Below are 23,088 nucleotides of genomic sequence, written 5' to 3' on the forward strand. Positions count from 1 at the left end.
CTTAGGGCCCCCCAACAGGTGCCAGCCCTGGGGTTAGGAGAAACTGTCAGGAAAGTCAGACAGATGTCCCCTCCTATCCCAGTGACAGAGGACTCAGACCAGGAGGTCTGGACACTCCCAGCAGCATCCACAACTGTCTATCTTTGGATTCCCCTCCTCTTCCCCCTGGAGGAGGGAGGTGGGAGAGTCATCCCTGGGGCTACAAGATGGGAGCAAGGGTACCTGTCCCCAGAAGTATATAGAAAATAGGGAAGGAGAAGGAGCTGTCCCTTGGGTCCATGAGAGGGAAGAGCCAGGTTGGGGCTTGGATGCACCTTGGGGATTTACAAGTGGTCAGAGCCTCAAGCTGCAGCAACCACAAGTCCCTCTCAGATAGGGCCTCACCCCCATTCCCTGAGGTGCTCACACTGATGGGCATGTTGGACTGGGCAGACCTCTGCTGCCAGGTCACAAAGAGATTTTCCATCTTCATCTGACGTTCCAGCTCTGGGGAAAGAAGGAGAATTATCAGCTCCTTCCTCTTTCAAAGAATCACTATATCCTGGAGGTGAAAGTTGCATCAGGGACATCTGGCTCAAACTTATTCCCTTCTACCATACTCCTACTAGTGGCCATCCAACCTCTGCTTGAAGGTTTCTAGGGCTGGAGAGCCCACAATACCTAATGCCAGCCCAAACCACTCAGGTTATCAGCCACTCTTCAGTTTATTGGTCCTGTGCTCTGAGGTCACACAGAACAAGTCTGATCCTTCCTCTACATAAAAGTCCATCAGATACCCCTCCAATCTAACCTCTATACAGCTGCCAAACTGGTAGTGCTAGACCACAAGTCTGACTGACCACATCACTCCCTGCTCAAGAAGCTTTAGTGAAACATAATACCTGTAAACCTCCAAAGGGACTCTGACCAGAGAAATAAAATAATGACAAAGCTCATCTGGGTGAACAAAAGGTCTAGGATCTCAAGAGAAATCAAGAAAAAGCAGGAATAAAGAGGAATGGCACATACAGACCTGAATTTGAATTTCTTTACAAAGCAATATTCATTTGACTTGTTTGGTATTGCCCTACATCCCCCATGGAAAAGAAGATCGATGAAACATACTAGGTAAGTTAAGAATCAGAGATAAATTTGAAAATATAAACTACTTAGAGAAGGAATCCTTTTTTAATATGAATGGCTTGGAAAACTGGAAAGCAATCTGGCAGAAATTGGGTTCAGACAAACATCTTATACCATATACTCTAATGAGCTCATAATGGATAGAAACCTCAACTAGACAAGGTCACATCATATTTAAAAAAAAAAACAAATAGAAAATAACAAGATGAGGCACCTTTCACAATGATAATTAAGGGGAGAATTCTTAACAAACGAGGGATTGTTGTTGTTTATCCTTCATTTTCTTTAAAAAAAAAAATCCTTCCCTTCCACTGTAGAATCAATACTGTGTATTAGTTCTAAGGTAGAAGGGAGGTAAGGGCTATGCGATGGGGGTTAAATGACTTGCCTATGGTCACACAGCTAGGAAGTGTCTGAGGCCAGATTTGGAACCAGGACCACTGGTCTCCAGACCTGGTCCTCTATCCATTGAATCATTTAGCTGCCCCTTGTCCTTCATTTTCAAAGAGAACCAATGACATCATGGGAGATGTCTTGACTTGCTTGTAGATTGGATTTAAGTGAGAGAGTTGGACAAAGTCATCAGCTTCATTCTCTGTTCCAGAGTCATTGAAATCCAGTGGCAGGACAAAATGATGTCAGAACTGGTGATGGTCCAGGATGTAGTGGATAAACTCGGTGTCTTTGATTACTGACCAAGCTCTAAGTGTTCAACAATATCTACTTCAGCCACACCTCCATGGCTGTTGGAACAAACTGTTCTTAATTGCCCATTCTGCCAGGGAAAGTTTTCAAGTGTTTGGAGTAGATATCCCCCTAACTTACCAACAGGTTTGAAGCCTATTGGTTACTCGTAACCAGGTTTAGCCTGTCTGCCAAGACAGTTTTATTGAGACGTGGCTGCTGCACATGCCACCACTTCTTGGAGCTACAGGTGAAAGTTGGGGAAAAGGTGGACACCAAACGTTGATAAGCAACTCTGGAAAGGGATAGGACAATCCTCACACCAAAGGTACTAGTTCTTTCTGAACATCTTACACACCCCAACAAACAAGGAATAGAGGAGATCATAAAAGATTAAATGGGTTATTCTGATGACATGAAGTTACTTAATATTTACCTTACGCATACTTATTTATCTGTATGCAGGATGTTTTCTTTCTTTTTTTAAAAACCCTTACCTTCCATCTTGGAGTCAATACTGTGTATTGGCTCCAAGGCAGAAGAGTGGTAAGGGCTAGGCAATGGGGGTTAAGTGACTTGCCCAGGGTCACACAGCTGGGAAGTGTCTGAGGCCATATTTGAACCTAGGACCTCCCGTCTCTAGGCCTGGCTCTCGATCCACTGAGCTACCCAGCTGCCCCCTTGCAGGATGTTTTCTAACTAATAGCATATAAGTTCTTTGAGGGCAGGGACTATATTGTATTGTCATTATATCCCCAGAACCTAGCAAAGAGTTTTGTTATAGTAGATTCTTAATAAGTGTTCGTTAAATTAAATGAACTCAGTCTCTTGAATTGAATTCATTATCCATGTCCTTTTCTGCTGACACAAGTTGAGCAGTGTACTCCTTAAAATGTAAGCACCTAGGACTGAATACAATACTCCAAATGGGGCCTCATGAGAGCAGAGGACAATGAAATTACCATTGTCCAGCCTGGGAAGACCAAAGGCCCTTCTTCAAGCAGCCTAGGAACTAAACAGTGACTAATCTCACAATCCACAAATATATCCACATCTCTTTCAGACAAAGTGTGAGCCATGTTTCTTCCATCTTGAGACTCATGAAGTTGCCTTTTTGAAACAAGCAAATAATTTTATATAGATTCCTATTAAATTTCATCTGCTAAGATTCAGTCTCCTATTTTAGTATATCACAACCCTTTGATCCTGACTGTCCTGTGGGGTTAGTTCCACCCAATGTGGCACTATCTGCCAACAGGCCTTTCTTTATTCAAGTCACTGAAAAATACATGCAAAAGCCTGAGGCCACCCCATTAGAGACCTACCAAGTAGCCAGCAAACCATTAATGACCACTTGATGCATCTGGCCCTTCAACTAGTTAGGAATCTATCACGCCCAGCCCACATGCCTCTTTCTCGTCCACAAAGGCAGCACAAAAGGCTGCAAATTGCTGAAATCTAAATTTACAGTATTTCCCACTCAATAACCTGTCAATAAAAGGAATTGATGTTAGAAGTGACCTGGTAACTCTCAGGCTTCTATAGAATCTAAGTTTGCAGAGCACTTTATATACATTGCCTGACTTGCTCTGGATGAAGTGGCATTATGACATAGTGGAGAAGTTACTAGACCCAGGAATCCAGGAAGGCACGGGTTCAAAGCCCACCTATGGTTGTATGACCTCGGGAAAGTTAATTTCCTCATCAGTAAAATCAAGGGATTGGATTCAATGATCTCTAAGTTCTGGATCTAGGATAATATGAATCTAAGCTTTTGACTTTTCCTTTCTAGATGCTCATCCCTTTAACAAAACCCTCTAGAATTTTACCAGAAATTAAGGTCAAGGTCAATAGCCTATAACTTCTAATTACTGCTCTCTCTCTCTCTTGTTTCTTGAATACTGGGGTAAATTAGACCTGCAGCATCTCACTAATTCTCAATGATATTGTAGAGACCACTGATGGAGGCTCAATAACCACATCTGCTACTTTTCAGAACTGAGGATGACATTCATCTGGCATAGGGGGCTTAAATGTGCCTGAGGACAACTAAGTGCTTTCTTTTGTTTTTGATTTATGCAGTCATATGTGATTCTTCATAACTCCATGGACACCAGGCCCTTCTCTCTGCCACTATCTTTCAAAGTCTGTCCAATCTCATATTCATTACTTCCATGACCCTATCTATACATCTCATCCTCTGCTGTTCCCTTCTCCTTTTGCTTCAATTTTCCCCTACATTAGGGCATTTTCCAATGAGTCCTGTCCTCTCATTAGGTGGCCAAAGTAGTTACACATCAGCTTCACAATTTGCCCTTCCAATGAAGAGTCTGAATTAATTCTTCAAATATTGACTCATTTTATTTACTTGACATCCAAAGGACTCTCAAGTCTTCTTCAGCACCACAACTGAAAGTGTTGATTCTGCCATGCTTGGCTTTCCTCAGAATCCAACTCTCAGAGACACACATTGCTACTAGAAAAACCAGTTTTGCTACAACAGACCTTTGTCAGCAAAGTGATGTTTACTTTTTTAGTATCCTGTTCAAATTGGTCATTTTTTTCCTTCCTAGGAGCAAGCATCTTTTAATTTCGTAGCTACAGTTGCCATCTGCAGTGATATTTAAGTTCAAGAATATAAAAACTGACACTGCTTCCATTTCTTCTCCCTCTATTTGCCAGCAAGTTTTGAAGTCAATTGCAATGATCATAGGTTTTTTTTTTAAATGTTAAGCTTCAAATTGGCTTTTACACTCTCCTCTTTCACCCTCATCAAAAGGATTCTGACTTCTTCACTTTCTACCACCAGGATGTGTCATCTGCATATTTGAGATTGCTGATATTTCTCCTAGCAACCTTAATTTCAGCTTTTGATTCATCCAGCCTGGATTTCACATGATGTACTCTACATAGAAGTTAAATAAAGTGACAATATACAGCTTGTTATACTCCTTTCTCAATTTTAAGCCAACCACTTGTTCCATGTTGGGTTTTAAATGTTGCCTCTTGATCTGTAAACAGGTTCCTAAGGAGACAAGATGATCTGGTACTTCTGTCTCTTTGAAAACTTGCCATGTTGTGTTGTGATCCACACAATCAAAGGTTTTAGTGTAGACAAGGAAGCAGAAGTAGATGTTTTTCTGGAACTCCCTGGCTTTCTCTAGAATGCAGAGAAATTGGCAATTTGGTCTTTAGTTCTTCTGCCTTTTCAAGAAACCAGTCACATATTTGGTGATTCTTGGTTCACATATAGCTGTAGTCTAGTTTGCAGAATCTTAAGCATCACTTTGATGGACTGTGAAACAAGCACAGTGGTCTGAACCTTCTTTGGTACTACCCTTGCCAATCCAGTAGCCACTAGTGAGTTTTCCAAATCTGCTGGCATATCAAGTGCAGCATTTTAACAGCATCCTCCTTTTAAATAGTTCAGTTGGAATTCCATCCCCTACACTAGCTTTCTTATTAGTAAGGTTTCCTAAAGCTCATTTGACATCATTAATCAGGATTTCTGACTTGAGATCATTAGTCACACTATGGTGGTTATTGGTGAAGTTAAGATCTTTCTTATATAGTTTTTGAGGTTCAGAGAAGTCATGATTTGACCAGGGGTCACATGGCCTAAGTATCTGTAGCAGGATTTGAACTCATCTTCTTTCTGTCTCCCAGTCTATATAGTTATCATCACTATTACAAATAATAAAGCAGAATTGCTCACATGCCTCCAGGGTTCCCATCATTCCCACCCTGAAGCTAATTCCTCCTGGTTGCTAAGAATCTGATCCAGAACAGAATTTCCATTATCTGTTCTTTATCATCATCAAGGCAAGAAAGCCTGGATGAATTTGGATGCTTTTGGAATGAAGGCAGTGAGTGTGGTGTAATGGGAGAAAGCATGATTAAAATTCTGCTTCTAATACTTAAGATAAACCACTGGGATGTCACTTTGCCTGTTAAGAGAGGTCTTCCTTCCTGGCAGTATCCCCTCTTGCCCTCTCATCTCTTCTGTTTCCATCGAAGATGACAGGTGTCAACACTTCCCAGAGCCATATACTGACTATCCCAGAGTCCCAGTCTCCAGGAGGCTCCCAAGGAGGTCACCTGGCCTAGTTTTCCCTGTTCATCTTGCAGTTCTATACAGATATCAGGGGTCATGGCTCCAGACCCCCAGCTCATTTTCTGGATTGCATGGCTGCTGTGGTCTCTCTTTCTAAAGCATCATTGATGTCTTTTGACATATGACATCACTACCTCATCAGAAGGAAAAAGGGCCAAGCATTTGTGGTAGACCTGAGGAGACCTGCCTGGGCCTTTTGGGCTCATCTCCCTTCATCCTTTAAAGTGGCTTCGGCCATTGGACTTTCCCCATCCCTTTCTGTTGCTGTTCCCTTGGGGAGTCCCATATTTGTTCTGTCAAACCCATTGCCACAGGGTTGCTTTGATATATACATCATAGCTTACTGGCTATGAATGCTACTTCTCCCAAAAATGTTCTTCCTCTTCAACTCTAATCCCCTCTCATCAGAGAGCAAATGCATTTGACTAGTCCTGATTGGGGGCATTCCATTCCTGGTACCTAAAATCATAGTCCAGAAACACTAATCCCATTCTCAGGCACTATCTACTCAGCCAATTGATTGCTCATCCCCTTGGCCCCTCCCTTCTGAAGGAAGGCCTGGCCACAGGGGCAAGTTAGCCTTGACATTCTACATGGAGAGGGCTTTCTCAGTGCCAGGCTCTGTGCCAGGCCACTGGTTTTGAGAAGAAAAACTTCAATACCTTAGGCACTGCTCTCCAGATTCCTATGGCAGCATTGTCTCTGCCCACATAAACTGGCAGAAGTAGCTGAGTGGTTTACGCTTAGACTTGGCCCTACCCCAGCCCAAACCCTAGTCCTTGGCGTTGATATTCTCAGGTTCTTTCAGCTCCTATTCTGAGTCCTGACCCTCCCAGCACCCTTGATTTCCAGCCCTGGCCTCTGTCTAGTTCTATCAACTCCTTGCCTCCCTCTACCCCAGCTCCTAGACACACAGCCTCTACCTCTTCGTTCTGCAGTCTTGATCTCCAGGAACTGTTGTCCATGGTAAGTTACAGGATCAGGGGGGCGGGGGGCTGGACCAGGGCGAGCAGCAGCAATATCCCTCAAGGCCTCATCAAAGGGCATCGTTTCAGGGGTCAGGCCTGCCCCTCCCCGGGAGGAGCCACTCAGTCGTCCCTGTTCCCGGCTTGGTGGAGGACCAGGGCTGCGGATGAGGGTTTCAGCCTCCAGAGATGGGGTCAGGAATGGATTTGGTTCCTGGAAGAAGCTGGACTCAGATACTAGACACATCCCTCCTAGTTCCCCACCCTCCAACTGTCCAGGGTTCAAGAATATATATGGAAGGAGTAGAGGGGATCACCTTGTCATCATGCCCGGGGCAGTCTAGGTGACCGTAGTGGTGGAAAAGGCCAAGTTTCTGGCTGAGCAGGCAATGGACAAGGTGGGCCCGAGCATTTTGCCACTGTAAGAGGCGGCCCAGGGCACGACTGAGGGCCCCTCCAAGGTCTGGGGCCCAGTTATAGGTCAGCAGTTGTAGCTGGAAGCACAGGACAAGGGGAAGATCCAGGTGAGTGGGAGCAAAGCTCATCTTGCCCCTCCACCCCCACTTAGGCCCTCTTTGCCGTCCTTTACCTTTGTGTCCATAACGTGGAGGAGGAGGAGCCGCTGCCGGGGGGCATCCCTCCCAGAACCTTCAACTCCTGGCTCAAATCGCTGCATAGCCTTGGGAGCTAAGAGAAGAAGAAGTATTGGAGAAGGCCTGAAGCACCCTGGCCCTAGGAGCAAAGCATCCTGCTCTGCTGACTCTGTCCTTCATCCCACATAGGCACCCCTGGCACCCCTTCCTCTGCTAGTTCTGTCTCTCCACCAAGTCAGCATCCATCCCCTCCTTTCCTTTCCACCCCTCACCTCTCCTAATTGGGCCTTCTCCCATTGCTTGTGACCAGAGTTTAGCCAGCCCCTTACCCTGTTGGGTTGGTCTCCGCCATTGTGAAAAGTTCCGTCCCAGGAGCAGCAGATGGCGCTCAGCTCCAGGGCGGGGTGGGGGATGCAGCTGTGCAGTGGAACAAGGGGTGAAGCTTACAGGGTCTGGACCTCTAGAGAGACACAAACAAGGCTAGAAGGCAGCTCAGTTTCACCTCTCAAGAAGAAGGCTGAGCAACATGATAAGAGGTCCCAGGGCAAGGCCCCAGGACATCCCTTTTGTTGGACAGAGGCATCATAGTGGCACATTAATAGAACCATGGACCTGGAGTCAGGAAGACCCGAGTTCAAGTCTAGTCTCACATACTTGGTGGCTCTGTCACTTAATTGCTGGATGCTTCAATTTGCTCACCTGCAAAATGGGGAAACGAATTGCATCTATCTCCCAGAGCTATTTTGAGGATCAGGTAAAGTAACATTTGTAAAAAGCCCTTAGCATAGTGGCTACCAGTTGTGGGTGCTTAATGAAATGCTCATTTGTCTCCTTCTTGCCCCTTCCCCCACCAATTCCCATGGATGGGATGGACCTCAGGGCCCCCACTCACGGCTGTTGCTCAAACATGCGGATGCTGGTGTCTCCTGCCAGTGAGGCCACAAGTGAAATGGTCTCAGTAAGAACAGAGGGAAGAAGGAACCGGGAAACCATGTGGGTAGAGCTTCCAGAAACAGAAGGACAACCTGGAAGAGGGAGATAGGGGAAGGAAGCAAAGCCAGAAGATGGATCAGGGGACAGTGGAGAATGAGCTGGGTTCTTTAGGGATAGGGACAGGGGAAAATGTGGGGAGGAGCCCTCAATTGGGGAGGAATCAGGGTCAGAGCCAACTTCAGCATCCTTACCAATCTGAGCCATAAACTCCATCCAGCGCTGAGCCACACGTGTTAACCCTGGATGGAGGAGACCAGCTTCTCCTTCTTCTAGCTGTGTAGCTCTGCGCCTGGAGAGAAGAAATAGATGTGAGCCCAGCAGCAGCAGGGACTGAGCCTCCCTGTTGAGGCAGAATGATGGTCTGAGGGTCCCCAAAAGGACATGGCCTCAGACCTGTGGACTGATCATCTGCCTCACTCACCATGTTTCCCAAGCCCCATACCTAGGGAAAGATCATTTACTGCACACAAAAAAGGACAATTGGAGCCATCCACACCTAATATACCCAGTGTACTGGGAGCTTTCCTCATACCTATCTATTCCCCTGGGGAGCCAAGAACTTTGGTCTTTGAAAATCACGGTTTCTCAGGTCTCATAGCCATAGAACATTTCTGGGGGATTATCTATAGTAAAACTGCATACATTCCCAAAGTTTGTCCAGCTGGCACCCAGTCTCACCATCTGTTCACTTATGGACCTACCCACAGTATCCATTCCAGATATACTTAGGGACTGATGGGTAACTTCTAGGGTTGTCTACCAAATTACATAGCAGGGCCTACACCAGAGAAACCAAATTTGTGCACTGCACACTACATGTGGCCCAAGCCAGATTAAAATGTAATTGGGAAATAGTTAACAAAATAAATGAGAATGCACGAAAATATAGGTACCATTTGATATTTAAAAACTAGGGCAACATGCAGACCTCAGGGATCCTTCTGTAGAGATCCATGGCTCCCATTTCTACCTGCTGGATTTTTTCCATGAGTTCATGGCTCATGAACTGTAGAGGGCCAGGCTATATAGGGGACTTGATACAAAGCTGTCTATGCTACATCCTCTTGGATGGTGGTAATCACCATTTGTTAGTCCCAGGCATCTGTCCTGGTCTTCGTGATGGCCACAATTTTATCCCTGACCCTTGAGGTCCTGAGGGGAAGCAGCTGCTTGAGAATGCCTAGCATTTTACTGAGTCCATGAGGTCTAAGTGCTAATCTAGTTGGGATAGGGGCTAGTGTTTTCAAACTGAACTCTCAAGGTATATGAATTAGCCCTAAGCCAAGGCTGATAAAGGCCAAGGGGGATCCAAGCACAACCACACCCTATGGCCAATCTTGAAGCACTGAACTCAGGAAGGTAAGTCATTGGAAACCTATTTGCAGAGAAGTTTTTGGAAGGAGAAGGGTTCTGTGTCCATGGCATACGTTAGGGAACGTGGAGGACTCCTGGCCTTAGAAGTTCTGCCCGTATGGTTGAAAACTGACATTGTCAGGGAGGAAACAGCAGGAGTGGGGGATCTGCAACATGGAAGACACCATGGAGACACGAACCCTGGTATCCCAGGTAGACTGCTATGGCCACTGACTGACAAAGAGAAAGGAAGTCCCTGGTAGAATGGTGCTGAAGGCCAACCAAAAAGCAGTCCAATGAGCTGACCTCTTCTCACTAGGGAAGGTGAGAGACAGTTCCACAAGGACAAGTATATCCCAGCACCTCACCAAAGGAGGTGGCCAACAGGAGAGACAGGAGTCTATGGGATAAAGAGTTCTCTTCTAGCACAAAGAAAGGAAGAGAGGTTCTGTAGAAACCTTGACAGGGCAGCATCTGCCTTCCTGAGACAGTGGGCTATTCTCCCATTGTGGAGGTAACAAGTGCCAAGCCTTCTCCAAGACAATGAAGGCTTCCCTGAAGAAAGGGGTAAAGGACCCCAGGGAAGGACATGAAAGAAAAGGTATTAAAGAGGCAGGCCCAAATGTAGACTTGTGTCAAGGGGCTGAAGTGGTGATTCCTAAGGGGCCACACCATAGTCATCTCTTTGTCCAGGACCTCCTTTGACCATTGATTGCCATGTGTCCTCTTACGATGAACCAGCTATCCCTAAATCTTCCTAACATCCTGGCCACTCCCCTATCCAAGAATCTTCTATAACTCCCTACTTCCTCTGGGATAAAATACTTCTCAGTTCAGTAGTTCAAGCCTTCTACAAACTGGACCCAGCTGGTCTTGTCTTGACTCTTCTTAGGTCACTCAAGGGGCTAGTCACCCCAGTCTCTGTTTCCTCCAATGCTCAGTATTCTATCTCCTGCTTTGTTCTTTTGCCCTGGCTGTCCTCTAGGTCTGGAATGCCCTCCCTCTTACCTCTGGTCTCCTCCCTAGAGATCCTTTGTGCTTCCCATAGCATGAATCCCACTACCTCCTCAGACTATATTATATTTACTTTTATGCTGGATGTGCATTGCTAGTCAAATGTTAGGTGCTGGAGTAGGAACACTTTTTGCTTGGCACAAAATCTGTGATTAAATGATGCTCATGGTACTGTGTCACTATAGCTCTAGGGACAAGGGGGGGCAATTTCCAGGAAAAGAGCACTAACTTTTTGGGACTCACTATCAGGGGCCAGACCCCTTTCTCACCTGGAAATGTGCCAACCCTATCTCCTTTACCACATACCTGTGTCCCTGGGCACTCATTTCTGGGGCTGGAGTCCGTTCTGGTCCTCCTGGTGGCCGGATGCTCTCAGTCTTGTGCCGCCTCCGTCCTCTGGTCTCTTCTGACCTTTCCAGTACAATGTCATCTGTTGTTTTTGGGGAACCAAGGTCTCCACATTCAGCTTTACTCTGAGGGGAATAAAAATTATAAGGGTAGTAGGATAGGAGGGGAAAGAGATGGCAGGGGAAAGAAGCAAGGAGATTCTTTCCCTCCTTGCCCATGATGCTGTGTGAGCCCTTTTACAGAGAGGAACCATAGCCTCAAGAGAGACTTATGTAAGGTGAGAGGGAGGATATTAAAGGGATGAAGTAGAGATGCCAATTTCTCCATCCCTCTTCCCCTGTCCTTACCAGCATATCCCAGAAGCTGCGCCGGCCCATTTTGCTTGGGGGAGTGACAGGTTCTCCTGAGCTTGGGACTGGCGGGAAGGGGAGAGGGGAAGTGCTGGATGGGTCCCCTCGACTCTTGGCCTCTAGTGAAGCACTCCCTGGGCTCCCTGGGAACAGCAGACACAACAGTCTTCAGTTACTGCCCCTTCCCAGAGCCAGGGCAGGTCCCAGGGCAACAACATACCTGGAAGGGCCTCCTCTACACACAGAGGAGCTGGCAGCAGCTGGAGCTCCATGACAGCATCAGCCAATGCATGTCGGGTGGCTCCACGCAATTTCTCTTCTAGCTGTAAGCGGCTGATATTCCCCTTCTCCCATATGTCCAGCCTTAGCTGCAAGACCTGGCCCTGACCTGGGTGGGGGAGAAAGTGGGGGTAGTCAGTTGAAGCCAAGCTTACCTCCTTCCCTCCAGCCATCTTTGGGCCTACCTGCAGCAGTACTGTGTGCTGGGGTGGGGCAGCAGGTGACCCTGGTGAGGCTCTCAAACTCAGTATCCTGTAGCAGGTCCAGGGATCCCAGGGAAACAGGGGGCCAGAGCCCCAATGAGATGGGGGTGCCCCCTTCATCCATGAAGGACAGTGCAATGCAGGCAACCCCTAAGGCAAAAGACTTAAGTAGGTAGAGTCTCCAGGGAATGCCCTGTCTGACTTTCCCTCTCAACTTGAGGGACCCTCCCCAGCCCCATTACACCCCTCCAGCTCCCAGGGACCTCCCCCTCTCCCCAAGGCTGCCAAGAGTGAGTACCTTTTCCTCCAGTGCCTTGACCTCCAGGCTTGTTGTAGAGGTAAATATCAGAGTCAGGGAGGCCACTAGGAGGGTGGAAAGGGTGCTGGGGAAGAACAAAGCTCATGATGAGGTCAACCTGACTCCTGGGAAGGCAGGTTCTAGGTTCCCTCCAAGGGTATTTACTCAAGGAAAAGGTAGCAGCTCTCAAGCTTAAGGGGAGATGGGGGACATGTTAGAGAGGAAGTTAAGCAAAGGTTAAGTTGGGTTGAGCCTTTGTCACCCCTTTCTCAGAGACCCTGGCCTCTCTGTCAAACCATCCTATCCCTCCAATTCCCTCGGAAGAGTGGCATCCCCATTAGAATGGCAACTCCCCGAGCGTGGAGAATGTTTGGTTCCCTTGTTTTTTATACTGGGTGCTCAGTATACTGCTTGGTTCATGGTAATTGCCTAATTTATAGCAAAGAAACTGTTGGAAGCATACTGGGAAGATGGGAAAAGGAAACATAAACCCCTGGCCAGAAAGAGGAAAGAGACGAGTAGTTGGGAAAAGAGATCCCCAGCCTGGCAAAGAGTGTGACAGAGTAGTAAAGCCGTAGAGAACTGTTGGAACACTTTCCCTGACAAACGCAGGGCAGCAGATAATTTCCTAACTTGCCTTAGTGATGACTTACCCTTCCAAAGGTGAAGCAAAAAACAAGGGGCAATTCTATCCTGATAGGATTCTCACAAACTGAGAAAGATTAGTAGAAGTAATGGGAGCCCTGAGGAGAAGCGACCACTTTATCCTAGAGTGTGACAGAGGAGAGGAAATCTGGCTATAGTCTGATGTGTACCCCAAATTTGGGGAAAGCAGGTTTCAAAGGGTCGACAGGAAAGATAAAATAAAATGTTTTAGGAGAGGTCAGCCCAAGGAAAGGAGATGCTTAAGAAAGTCAGAAGACATAAAGAAAAGCAGATCCCAAAAGGAGGAAAAATGGGAATTGTTTGAAAAGACTGGTGTAGATGGAGAGGGAACTCACCAGACAATTTAAAAGAATTGTAGGGGAGATGGAAGCAAGGCCAGATACAGAAAATGCATACAGGAGCCTACTACAGTACTCTAAAAACAATGGGAGGAGAAAGGCTAAATCTGGAATGAACTGAAAAAGGGATCTTTGTTTAAGCCCCTTTCAGGGGAAAGAGGAGAATCTGAGAAGGGATAAGATCTTTAATTGGGATGGATGGGACCGTGATGGCTGAAACCAAAGAAGTACCTGTATGCTACCAAAGAGAGTGAAAAAAGCTATGAGGGAGTTGATACCCAAGGTAAGTGAGGAGATGGTAGAAGAGTGCCTGGCTGTCCTGAGTGAATTCAGGTCAGCTAGCCAGCTGACTGCCATCCTGAGTCCTGAAAGAACTCACAGGTGTGATTGTGGCACCACTGCCAGGAATAAGACAGCCCATCGCCTAAGTAGGAGTGCAGCACTCCAAAGCACCAGTCAGGCTTCATCCAGGAGAAGATGAGGGAAGTCAGTGGCTATGGCTTTCACCTGTGGTTATTCACTTCAATGTCAGCCAAGCATCTGCTGAAGTGCCACAGATAGTTCTTTATGGAGAAGGGAGAGAGAGGGGGGTTTGACAAGCCCCATGGGGGCTTCAGATGGATCTGAAACGGCTGGTTGTTTCACACTTTTATCAGTGACCTGAATAAAGGCAGATGGTAGGTGCATTGAATTTGCAGGTGACACAAAGTAGGGAGGGCTAATATAGGAAAAGAATGCTGGACTGAATCTCAAAAGATAAAATCCTTTGGGGATATGCGTTGTCTTATACTTGGTTGGAGAACAGTAGTTTGGAAAATAATTTAAAGGTCTGAGTGGATGCAAGCTCAGTTTAAGTCTGTAGAGTGACAGGGTAGCCAAAAACCCCTCATGAGATCTCAGCTGAACTGAGAGGGGCTGCCCTTGGCCTGGTCAGACCCCAGCTGGAGCCTGGGGTCAGTTTGGGAACCAGAGACTCAGAAGGGCACTGATAAACTTGAGAAGGGAAGGGTCTGAAGTCCAATGCAGGGAGAATCAGGCATGCTAACCCTGGAGAAGAGAAGACCCTGGGGGAGGTGAGCGGTGCAGTCGAGGAGAAGGGAGGCCATGAAGGAGGGAGGAGGTGAAGGAGGCCAATGTAGGCAGGATGTCAGGAACAACACGGTAACCATGAGAGCTGTTCTGGGAGGGCAGCAGAGGCTGGACCCTCCATGGTTAGGGTCAGAGAGAGAGAGAGAGAGAGAGAGAGAGAGAGAGAGAGAGAGAGAGAGAGAGAGAGAGAGAGAGAGAGAGAGAGAGTGTGTGTGTGTGTGTGTGTGTGTGTCTTGTTTAATACTGTCTGGATTAGCAGCTGGCCAGGGCCAGCTGTTCCCTCACCTGGAAGTGGTGGCGACTGTTGCTGTCTGTATACTTTGGCGAGTGCAGGAAGATGAGCAGGTTCTGCCGCAGATACCAGGCCAACGCCGGGAGCCAGGGTCGACAGGCAGGTGGCAGCATCAGGTGCAGCACCTCTGAGGGGGGGCTTCCAGGTGGCTGAATGAACTGAAACAACAGAGTCCTGGGGTAAGAACAAGGCTCAACACAAAACAGCCCAGGACCAGGGCAGGGTGCCCCACTGGGGGCACCAGAGGGGCCACAGTCCATTACCTCAACGTCAGCAGGGGTGAGTTTGCAGTTCCGCACAAGCATGACAGTAATGATATCCAAGGTGGCCTCGTCCAGGCGCCGGTGCAGGGCTCGCACTAGCTCCTCTGTGATCTCAGGGCCTGTGGGTGAGGTGGAGGTGTAACCCCACAAACACCCGAGAGTCAGTACAAATGATGCACACCCACCCCAAGGGACCTAGATGAGCGGGGCAAATTAAAACATTTTTAAAGCCCAGCCTAGGGGGCAGGTTCAGTAGATAGAGAGCCAGATCCTGGGTTCAAATCTGACCTTCAACACTTCCTAGCTGTGTGACCCTGGGCAAGCCACTTAACCCCCAATGCCTAGACCTTACCACTCTTCTGCCTTGGAACTAATATTCAGTATTGATTCTAAGATAGAAGATAAGGGTTTTTGGGGGGGAGGCGCCTAGAAAGGTAGGTAAAGACTGGCTCTTCCAGGGCCTCCTCCTCAAATGGATTTAAACCTTTCATCCTACCATCTCCCCTTAAATCAGGACAGAGTGAAACCAGATAGATGGTGCTTCCTCTCTCCCACTTCTACCTCTGGAAATTGAGGTGGTTTCCTCTGGGTTTCTGTCTGGCCTCTACACCTCTACTGCCAAGCTCACTGCTTTCCACATAGGGGAGCTTCATAAATGCCCACTGGGCTGCCAGGATAAGGAAGTTATATTTTATCTTAGAGGCAAGAGGAAGCCAGTGCTGATTCTTGAAAAGGTGGGGCCACACAGTCAGGCCTGTGTCCTAGAGAGGATATTTTGGTAGATTTGTAAGACAGACTGGAGAGTGGCTGACAAGGAAGCCCCAGCCAAAGGCCAGGAGAGGGGCCTTGAAGGCCCAGGTTGTGAGAGGGCTTGGTGGAAAGAGGCTCCATGAGCACACTTCCACTCAAGGTCACAAAGCCTTGCTAACAATGAGAGCTGGCCCAAAGGACAAGGCCTGGTGGGTGGGAGCCCAAGTATGAGACCTGGTGATGGGAAGGAGTCTCCTGGGGCTCTTCCTGACTGGGTGATCTTGGGAAAATCATTTCCTCTTTTTGAGTTTCTGTTCCTTCACTGCAGTGTGGGAGGTAATAATGTTAGCACCTCCTCAGGGATGTGAGGCTCAAGTAAACTATAGCATGCTCTGCAAACTGGAAAGCTCTTGAGGCCTCGACAGAACCAGCTCGGTGCTGGTAGAGGCAGAGGGGAGGTAAGGGGGCTGCTGGCAGGCCCTCAGTGAGCATATGGGAGTGAACAAGGGAGAGGCCAGGAGGTAAGGTAGAGAGAAGACCTGGGAACTCCTTGAGGGAGGAGGGAGAACAGGCTTAGGGCCACCCCGGATCTCAAAATGGTAAGAAGAGGTGAGCAAGGGCTGAGGCTGGGGCCGAGCCTGGGATCGGCTCTCCATGCCCAGCTCTGCTCTCAGAACCACAAATTCAAGCCTGGACAAGGTTCAGCCTGACCAGGAATTCCTGACAAGGGGACATCAGCCTCTACTTCAACACTCCTGTGGAAAGGAACCTCCTAGCCTTCCTAAGGGCCCCAAAACAACGCAGACAGAGCCTGATGACAGTCTTCTTTGCACAGAGCCAGGGATGCCTTCCTGCCCCTTCACCGCCCCCTGCCCAGCTCTGACACCAGCCCTGAGTTGGCCCTCAGTCCCTAGGACAGTCCTAGAGCTGCTGTAGCCCCTGAGCTCTCTTTGCTTGAGGCCAAACACACAGCTGCTCTCCCCTGGCCAGCTGTCAGGAGCCTCTTTCCCAACAAGGTTCCCAGCCCTGACCAATAAGTAGGCTTTACCTGCCTGTCCCACACCATGTACCAGGAGCTGAATATGTCGGTCCACCTGGCCCACAGGGCGGGCTGTCTCAGAGCTCCGGCTGGAGGCTACATCAAGTGGGGATCGAGGGCCCTGTGCCAGGAGGGGACGGGATCAGAGGAAAGAGGGAAGAAAGGATGAAAGGATGAAGGGAGGGTGGCACACAGTGGGCACAGAGTCCAGATTCAATTATGGAGCTGACAGAGAGGGGATGCTGGGAGCAAGCAGCGATGGCACTTCTCCAGTGTTTAAACATCCTGCTAAGCAGCCTTAGTGCCACAGGCAAGGGTTGACAGGACTCTAGGACCCTGGAGTCCAAGTCTGAGTCAACCTCCTTAGGGGCCACAAAGTGTCTTGTCATTAGGTTACAGGATTTGAACACAGGTCCTCTTATTCCAAATTCAACCCTCTTTCCATAGCACCATTATAATCCCCACTTTATAGATGACTAAACTGAGACTCAAAGTGCTTGAGTGACTCATTCAGGGTCACAGAAATGGGGAGATTTAAGACCAGATTTCAAAGGCTTCTGGGCTCTGAGCCCAAGCTCTCTGTAAGGCCATCCTGACCCATAATGCTGGGAAGTAGGGGGAAGGTAGTGACTTGCCGAGGCTTCCTCAGGGCAGATGGGCTCCTGGCTTCTGGAGAGGGCCAGGGAGGGGGGCAGAGCATCCCCATCCAGGAGCTTCTCACTGCACGATGTCTCTACAAGTCTACAAGGGGTAGGGAACCAAGGGTTAGTGGGGCTGGGTGTGTAGACACCGGCCAAGGCCTTTCCCTGCCCACTCCCGCTACTGTTACCACATGGGTTCCCCTACTATTCCTCCTACCTCAGGTAGTAGACAGCTCGAGTTGCTCGCTCCTGGTATACAAACATGTTCTTCCTGTTCACCACTGAGAAGGCGTTGAGCACAGAACGAAGGGCCTGGATGGCTGTGGGATGGCCAGAGACCCCGCAAAGGGAGGTTGGGAAAGGCTGAAACACCAGAACCCCAACCTGCCTACTGATAGCCCCCCAAACATCCCTGGGTCAGGCCCATCCACTTGGTGACCCACCCCTCCTCCCAGCCCAGTCCATCTGCCCAGAGACGTCCCTGGCCCCAGGCTCTCCTACCCCGGGATACCCCCATGCTAGGCCCCATCTTGAGTCGGGAATGGACACGGATCACGGTTCCCCAAACAACATTGCAGGAAAAGTGTCCTGGCACGAACTGCATTGTGGCTGCCAGGTAGCCTCGAGGGGGACAGCTCTCATCAGCAGCATAATCTGTAACAGGGAGCACTTGGATCAGAGATCTCTCCTCCAACCCCAACACACACACAACCTGGCCCCATCCACTGATCAGGCTTAGAGAGTGGAAGCCTGACACTTCCTGGGATGGATGGGAAGGCACCATGCCCTATGCTCTAGGCTCAGATTCACAGCATTACTTTGGCAGCAGGATCCATTGGTAAGGGGAACAGGGAGCTCAGACTTCTAATGTCACTGGGCAGCCAGGAACCCCAGGCTCTTACCATCACTGGGCAGCAGGGCCCGCTGTCGGGGATGGAAAGGGGTCTCACTCCGCCATAGATCCTCCTCACTTTCAGCCACAAGCAGGGAGTTACAGACATGGCTGTCATGGAGATCCTGAAGAAGTAGTCGCTGGAGAAGAGAAGGGGAGCGGTCAGCAAGCTAGAAGAACCTGTGGTTCAATAAATCAGAAGGAGGTCCAAAGCTCACTCAGCCAAAGAGGGGTTCTGGGGTCACCAAGCAGTCAGGAATCTTCCCTAGAACTTGGCAGTGTCCCAGCCCAACCAGATCCCAACAGAAATTCTCTTTACAATACTCTGGATGAGCTGCTATCTAGGCCTTGCTTGAAGGCCTCCAAGGGCAGCCCTTTGCTCTGGGACAGTTCTCACTGACATCCAGGCACCAATGGTTCCTCTGCACCTCCCTTACTTACTCTTGCTCCTACCTTTTGGGCTAAGCAAACCAAGGTTGATCTCCCTTCCTGAGACTTCCTAGGCTAAGAATAGTGTCATTTTGAGCTGGAAGGTCTATCTTTTTTTCTCACAAGTGAGGAACTGAGGTCCAAACAGGGCTGTAATCCTTGCTCTAGATCACACAGCAAGTAGGTGGCAAAGTCAGGCCAGAAATCCAGCTCCGACATCTGCCTCGCATGCACCCCACCCCACCCCAAGCTCCTTCACACACAAGAGCCTTTCTGAGGCTCTTCCCCAAGAGCTGCAGACCCTTGAAAAGAGGCCTGACCAGAGGGGAGGGGAGACCAGCAGAGCTATCCCCCCTGCCTAGGCTGCCAGAAGATCCTCAGAGAAGGCAGGCTTCCCCAAGTCTGAACTTGAAGAACTTGACTTTTCTGACCCCAAGTTAATGGATAGTGTATTTCACCTTATTGCATTTGGTTCAACTAGCCTGTCCAGATTTCTGGGTCCTGCTACTAGTGGCTAGGTGCTGGCTATTCCCTCCTGCCAGGCTGATGTCATGGACAGGTCTGCCCCCAGCAGAGCCCTGGAACCCCTCACTGTAGGAGGCCTTCCAAGCAGACATGGAACCTTCAGTCAGTCTCAAATCTACTGACTGGGGTCTCTCTTCATCCCATCTCTGAATGGAGCCTCTTATCCAACACTCAGCTAAAGGCCTGGGAAACAGGACTTACATAGAGCATTCCCCGAGGAACCAGTTGAGTGATGCTCCAAAACCAGAGATCTGGTCAGTCTGGCACAGCCTGTTCTGGGGAAGCTAGCCAGGCTGGCTGGAATCATTGGCTTTTCTGATCTCAGTAATCCTTTCTAGAACCTGAATAGCCTCTTCTGTTTTAAAAAATTTAGGACACCTGCCCTTCTCCAACCCTCCCCAAACCCAGGGATCCTGCTGGACTAAGCCCTGACTTTCCTGACTTCTCAGTCATAAACTTGGCAGAGAAATGGAAGAATTTCTCTTCCTTTCATTTCCATCTCTATAACCAGTTCTTCCTGGGAGGAAGAAGCAGACATGGAACTGAATGTTCTAAGGAGTGGAAGTTCTTGCCATCTTTGAAGGATGAAAGGATCTTTCCAACAAACCAAGGCATTCTTGGCCTGCTTTTTGACATTGAGGGTATGCCTGCTCCCCAGATGTGCATGCAATCCTGACCCTCATCTTATTTCTTTTTCTGCCCAGGTGGTCTGTGGCCTACATCAGTGACAATAATCTCCTGTTCCTCTCCCTTTGTTCCCCACTTGGCCTCCTGACATGAGTACAATTTTCTAACCTTCAGGGCTACTCCTCTCCTCTGCCCATCCACTCAGGCTCTCATCCCCCCCAAGCCTCAGTTCTCTATGCCTCCTCGTGGTCAGTCTTTGCTCACTGCTCACACTCTCTGCCTCTTGGCCTAAGGATTATATCATTGGATTGTGGCCATTTTGTTTCTTTCTAGCTTAAAACCCTTTAGAGTGACCTCACAAGGTCCCCTAACAGCCACCAACCAAGAAAGTAAGAAAGCCCATTCACTGAGGGAATTGTGGCCAGATGGCCTCTGAGGTCTGTGACCACTGTCCCTGGGGGCTCGGAGCCTGCAGAAAGGAAAGCACACCCAACTTTTCAGCATGTGTTAAGTGCATGCTCTGACTGAGGGGCTTAGGGTTGAGCAGGCAGCACTAGCCCCGGTCACTCTAAAGGCTTGTGCCAGGTCTCTTCCTTCCCCAAAGCCACTGGTTGGATCACTCACCTGGTTGACCTCCCGGCAGATCTCTCCAACCTTCTTTGCCAAGAGCTGCTGTAGATGCCGGCACTCAGCGCCTGGTCCACCCTCATCCCGACCAAGGCTCCTGGAAGGGGCAGGCAGACACAAGGGCACTCAGGTTGCAGTAAGGCCAACATGGAGGAGGAGACATCAGTTCAGGGACGGGCTTTATGAGCAGGAGTTTAAGGGGAAAGCAGGAAGGGCTCAGAAAAACTGCTCTCAAAGAACAACCAGTTAGTTCTGAGATGGGTCAGAAGCAAGGCCCATAGGCCATATCTGGGTTGTAAAGAGCAGAAGGGACAAGAGGCCTCAACTACTGTCTCAAGCTGATCCCATCATTGAGACATGGCTGTCACTGAGACAATCTGTATTTAAATTGGGCTCTTCTTTCCATTGGAGCCTATTCTCTGAAACTACCAAGGATTGTTCCTTTTCCCAGAGAGCTCTTATTTCATTCATTCATTCCACAGAAGCAAGACTGTCTTCCCAACACAAGGGAGGGGAACAGTTCTGGCCTGAAAATTGAAGCAACAGCTGAAGCACCCATCCACAATGGAATGATAGAGGGACTCCCTGCAGTAATGGGCATTTGTTGAGGAGGGGAAGGATCCTCCTTAGGATCATATGAGGGCACATGGGGGGCAGTATGGGAGAACATCAAAGGGGAACAAACACTCTCTAGGGTGATATAAGGGGTACATTGAGGGTTAGGGACCCTTGTCAAGGGCTATGGGTGCTGGCCTGGGCTTAGGGGCCCCTACCAGGGGGTAAATGGCAATAGTCAGAGATCACTAAATTCTCACTTGGGGATAAAGGGCAACTGGAAATTGGGATCCCCCAGGTCTGCCCTCACCGTGCATGGGCATAAACTTCTACTCGATCCTGCATCACACGCACAAGGAGCCAGAAGTCAGGCAGACGAAGTTCTGGGAGGGTGGGGGTGTGCTGCTGACGCAGGGCCAGCCTTGAGGATGTCTCCTGGCCCAGAGGGTTTGTTGGCAGGAGGCCTGAAGGTTCCTTCAGTGTGGGGACAACCTTTTCCCCTGGGGTCACCGTTGGTCCCTCATTTTCTGAGCCACTACTGCTGCCCCCATCATAGCCTGGAAAAACAATAGCTTGGCTCACTGAGCACATGTCTCCCCCAGGACCCTCCCTCTCCATCCCTGTTTGCTGCCCAGCTCTGCCCCCCTCCCCTCCAGACTCTACCCCTAGTTCTCATCCCCAGCTCACCCAGCTGGTCAGAGTCCACACTGCCCTGGCTAGACACAACACTCTGCCCTCGACTGGGCCCAGGATGATTCCCTAGATGAGGGAGGGAGAGCAGTGAGGCCTTCATGGACCCCCCATTATCCTCTTCTACCCAATCCTTACTCTAACAAAGATGTCTCCCATAAAGTTAGGGTAGGTGACAAATCTAAGCTGTAAAGAAACAGGAGGCCAGTTCAATCTGGGAGGAGCCTGTGGGAGGCCGATGCCCCTCTTTCTTACCTTGGACTCCATGAGACCCCAGTGGCATCGCACTGGACAAGGCACTCAGAGTGGAGCCACCCAGAGTGGAGCCTTCAGTGTCATCAGGGGACCCAGGGACTTGGGGACTGGTTGGCAGAGCCTGTGGGAAGAGACTAAGCTCAGAGAGGAAGGCGTTTGGTGGCTCCAAGCCTTGAGCACTGACCCTAGCCACTCACCTCTGTGGGGCCAGAGTGTGCTACCTGGTCTTCACGACTGAGCCAGGCCCAGGGGGTTGGGGACTCCTCACAGGAGCTGGGGCTAACAGACACAAAGAAGCAGCCACTGGCAGAGTCCTGGCAGAGGGAGTGGCCTGGGAGATGAAGTCGGCAGAACTCCTGGGTGGAAGAGAGATGAGATAGGAGGGAAGAAGCCAGGAAAACCTAGGAAAGGTAGGATTAAGGGGTATGTCGCCCAGATGTCTTGGGGAAGGACTTGGTGTACAGACCCAGAGCGGCAGTCTCATGGAAAGCCAACCAAAGAAAGAGGAGGGAAGGCAGGATCTCTAAAGAGGAGAACAACTCTAGGCCAATGATGGGGACCAAGAAGATGAGAGGAGGTTGGTTCAGTCCATGGACTGGGGGCAGGGGGGGGGGGTGTCCCCCATGGAGCATGAAGATCATCAAGGTCAAGATCAAAGGCATCAGAAGGATGAGGGGTCTTGGGAAGACCTGGGCTTCTGGAGCTTGTATCACTAACCTTTTCATCCCTCTTCAAATTTCCCATGGCTCCCTCCCTCCTCCCCGCAATCTCTTAGTCAGTAAGTTTGTCTCATATTTTATAGAGCTCCTTCCTCCTTATCTTCCATTACTCGGATGCCTTCTGTCACCATCTCCTCCTTCACCTGTTTGTCTCACATTGAAGACATGGTCCTCCTCCTTATCAAAGTAAACCCCTCTGGGGTTGATATGATTTTTTAAATTTTATTTAATTAATTTAGAATATTTTTCCATGGTTACATGATTCATGTTCTTTCTCTCCCCTCCTCCTACCCCCTCCCGTAGTCAACGAGCAATTCCATTGGGTTTTGCATATGTCATTGATCAAGACTTATTTCCATATTATTAATATTTGCA

General features: G+C 49.0%; 1 protein-coding gene across 7 annotated transcripts in view; it reads right to left on the reverse strand.

Moving 5' to 3' along the window:
* SZT2 (SZT2 subunit of KICSTOR complex) overlaps window positions 1–23,088 on the reverse strand; it is a 75,548-nt gene that overhangs the window by 13,623 nt on the left and 38,837 nt on the right. For 6 of the 7 annotated variants that reach the window (XM_056815303.1, XM_056815301.1, XM_056815304.1 and 3 more), the window contains exons 37-60: window positions 22,192–22,350; window positions 21,995–22,115; window positions 21,737–21,808; window positions 21,360–21,606; window positions 20,492–20,591; window positions 18,297–18,426; window positions 17,896–18,048; window positions 17,612–17,714; window positions 17,389–17,494; window positions 16,763–16,874; window positions 14,965–15,083; window positions 14,695–14,859; window positions 12,317–12,401; window positions 12,001–12,168; window positions 11,757–11,924; window positions 11,534–11,679; window positions 11,145–11,311; window positions 8,663–8,760; window positions 8,371–8,503; window positions 7,808–7,938; window positions 7,475–7,572; window positions 7,203–7,379; window positions 6,844–7,099; window positions 407–486 (exon numbers count right to left, since the gene is read on the reverse strand). In XM_056815303.1, coding sequence (XP_056671281.1) covers window positions 407–486; window positions 6,844–7,099; window positions 7,203–7,379; window positions 7,475–7,572; window positions 7,808–7,938; window positions 8,371–8,503; window positions 8,663–8,760; window positions 11,145–11,311; window positions 11,534–11,679; window positions 11,757–11,924; window positions 12,001–12,168; window positions 12,317–12,401; window positions 14,695–14,859; window positions 14,965–15,083; window positions 16,763–16,874; window positions 17,389–17,494; window positions 17,612–17,714; window positions 17,896–18,048; window positions 18,297–18,426; window positions 20,492–20,591; window positions 21,360–21,606; window positions 21,737–21,808; window positions 21,995–22,115; window positions 22,192–22,350 — 3,294 coding nt within the window. Of the gene's footprint in view, window positions 1–384; window positions 487–6,843; window positions 7,100–7,202; window positions 7,380–7,474; window positions 7,573–7,807; window positions 7,939–8,370; window positions 8,504–8,662; window positions 8,761–11,144; window positions 11,312–11,533; window positions 11,680–11,756; window positions 11,925–12,000; window positions 12,169–12,316; window positions 12,402–14,694; window positions 14,860–14,964; window positions 15,084–16,762; window positions 16,875–17,388; window positions 17,495–17,611; window positions 17,715–17,895; window positions 18,049–18,296; window positions 18,427–20,491; window positions 20,592–21,359; window positions 21,607–21,736; window positions 21,809–21,994; window positions 22,116–22,191; window positions 22,351–23,088 lie in introns of all 7 variants that reach the window. The other variant, XR_008916057.1, reaches the window with a different exon arrangement.

This window comes from Monodelphis domestica, chromosome 2 (genome assembly GCF_027887165.1).
Source record: "Monodelphis domestica isolate mMonDom1 chromosome 2, mMonDom1.pri, whole genome shotgun sequence".
NCBI lineage: Eukaryota > Metazoa > Chordata > Mammalia > Didelphimorphia > Didelphidae > Monodelphis > Monodelphis domestica.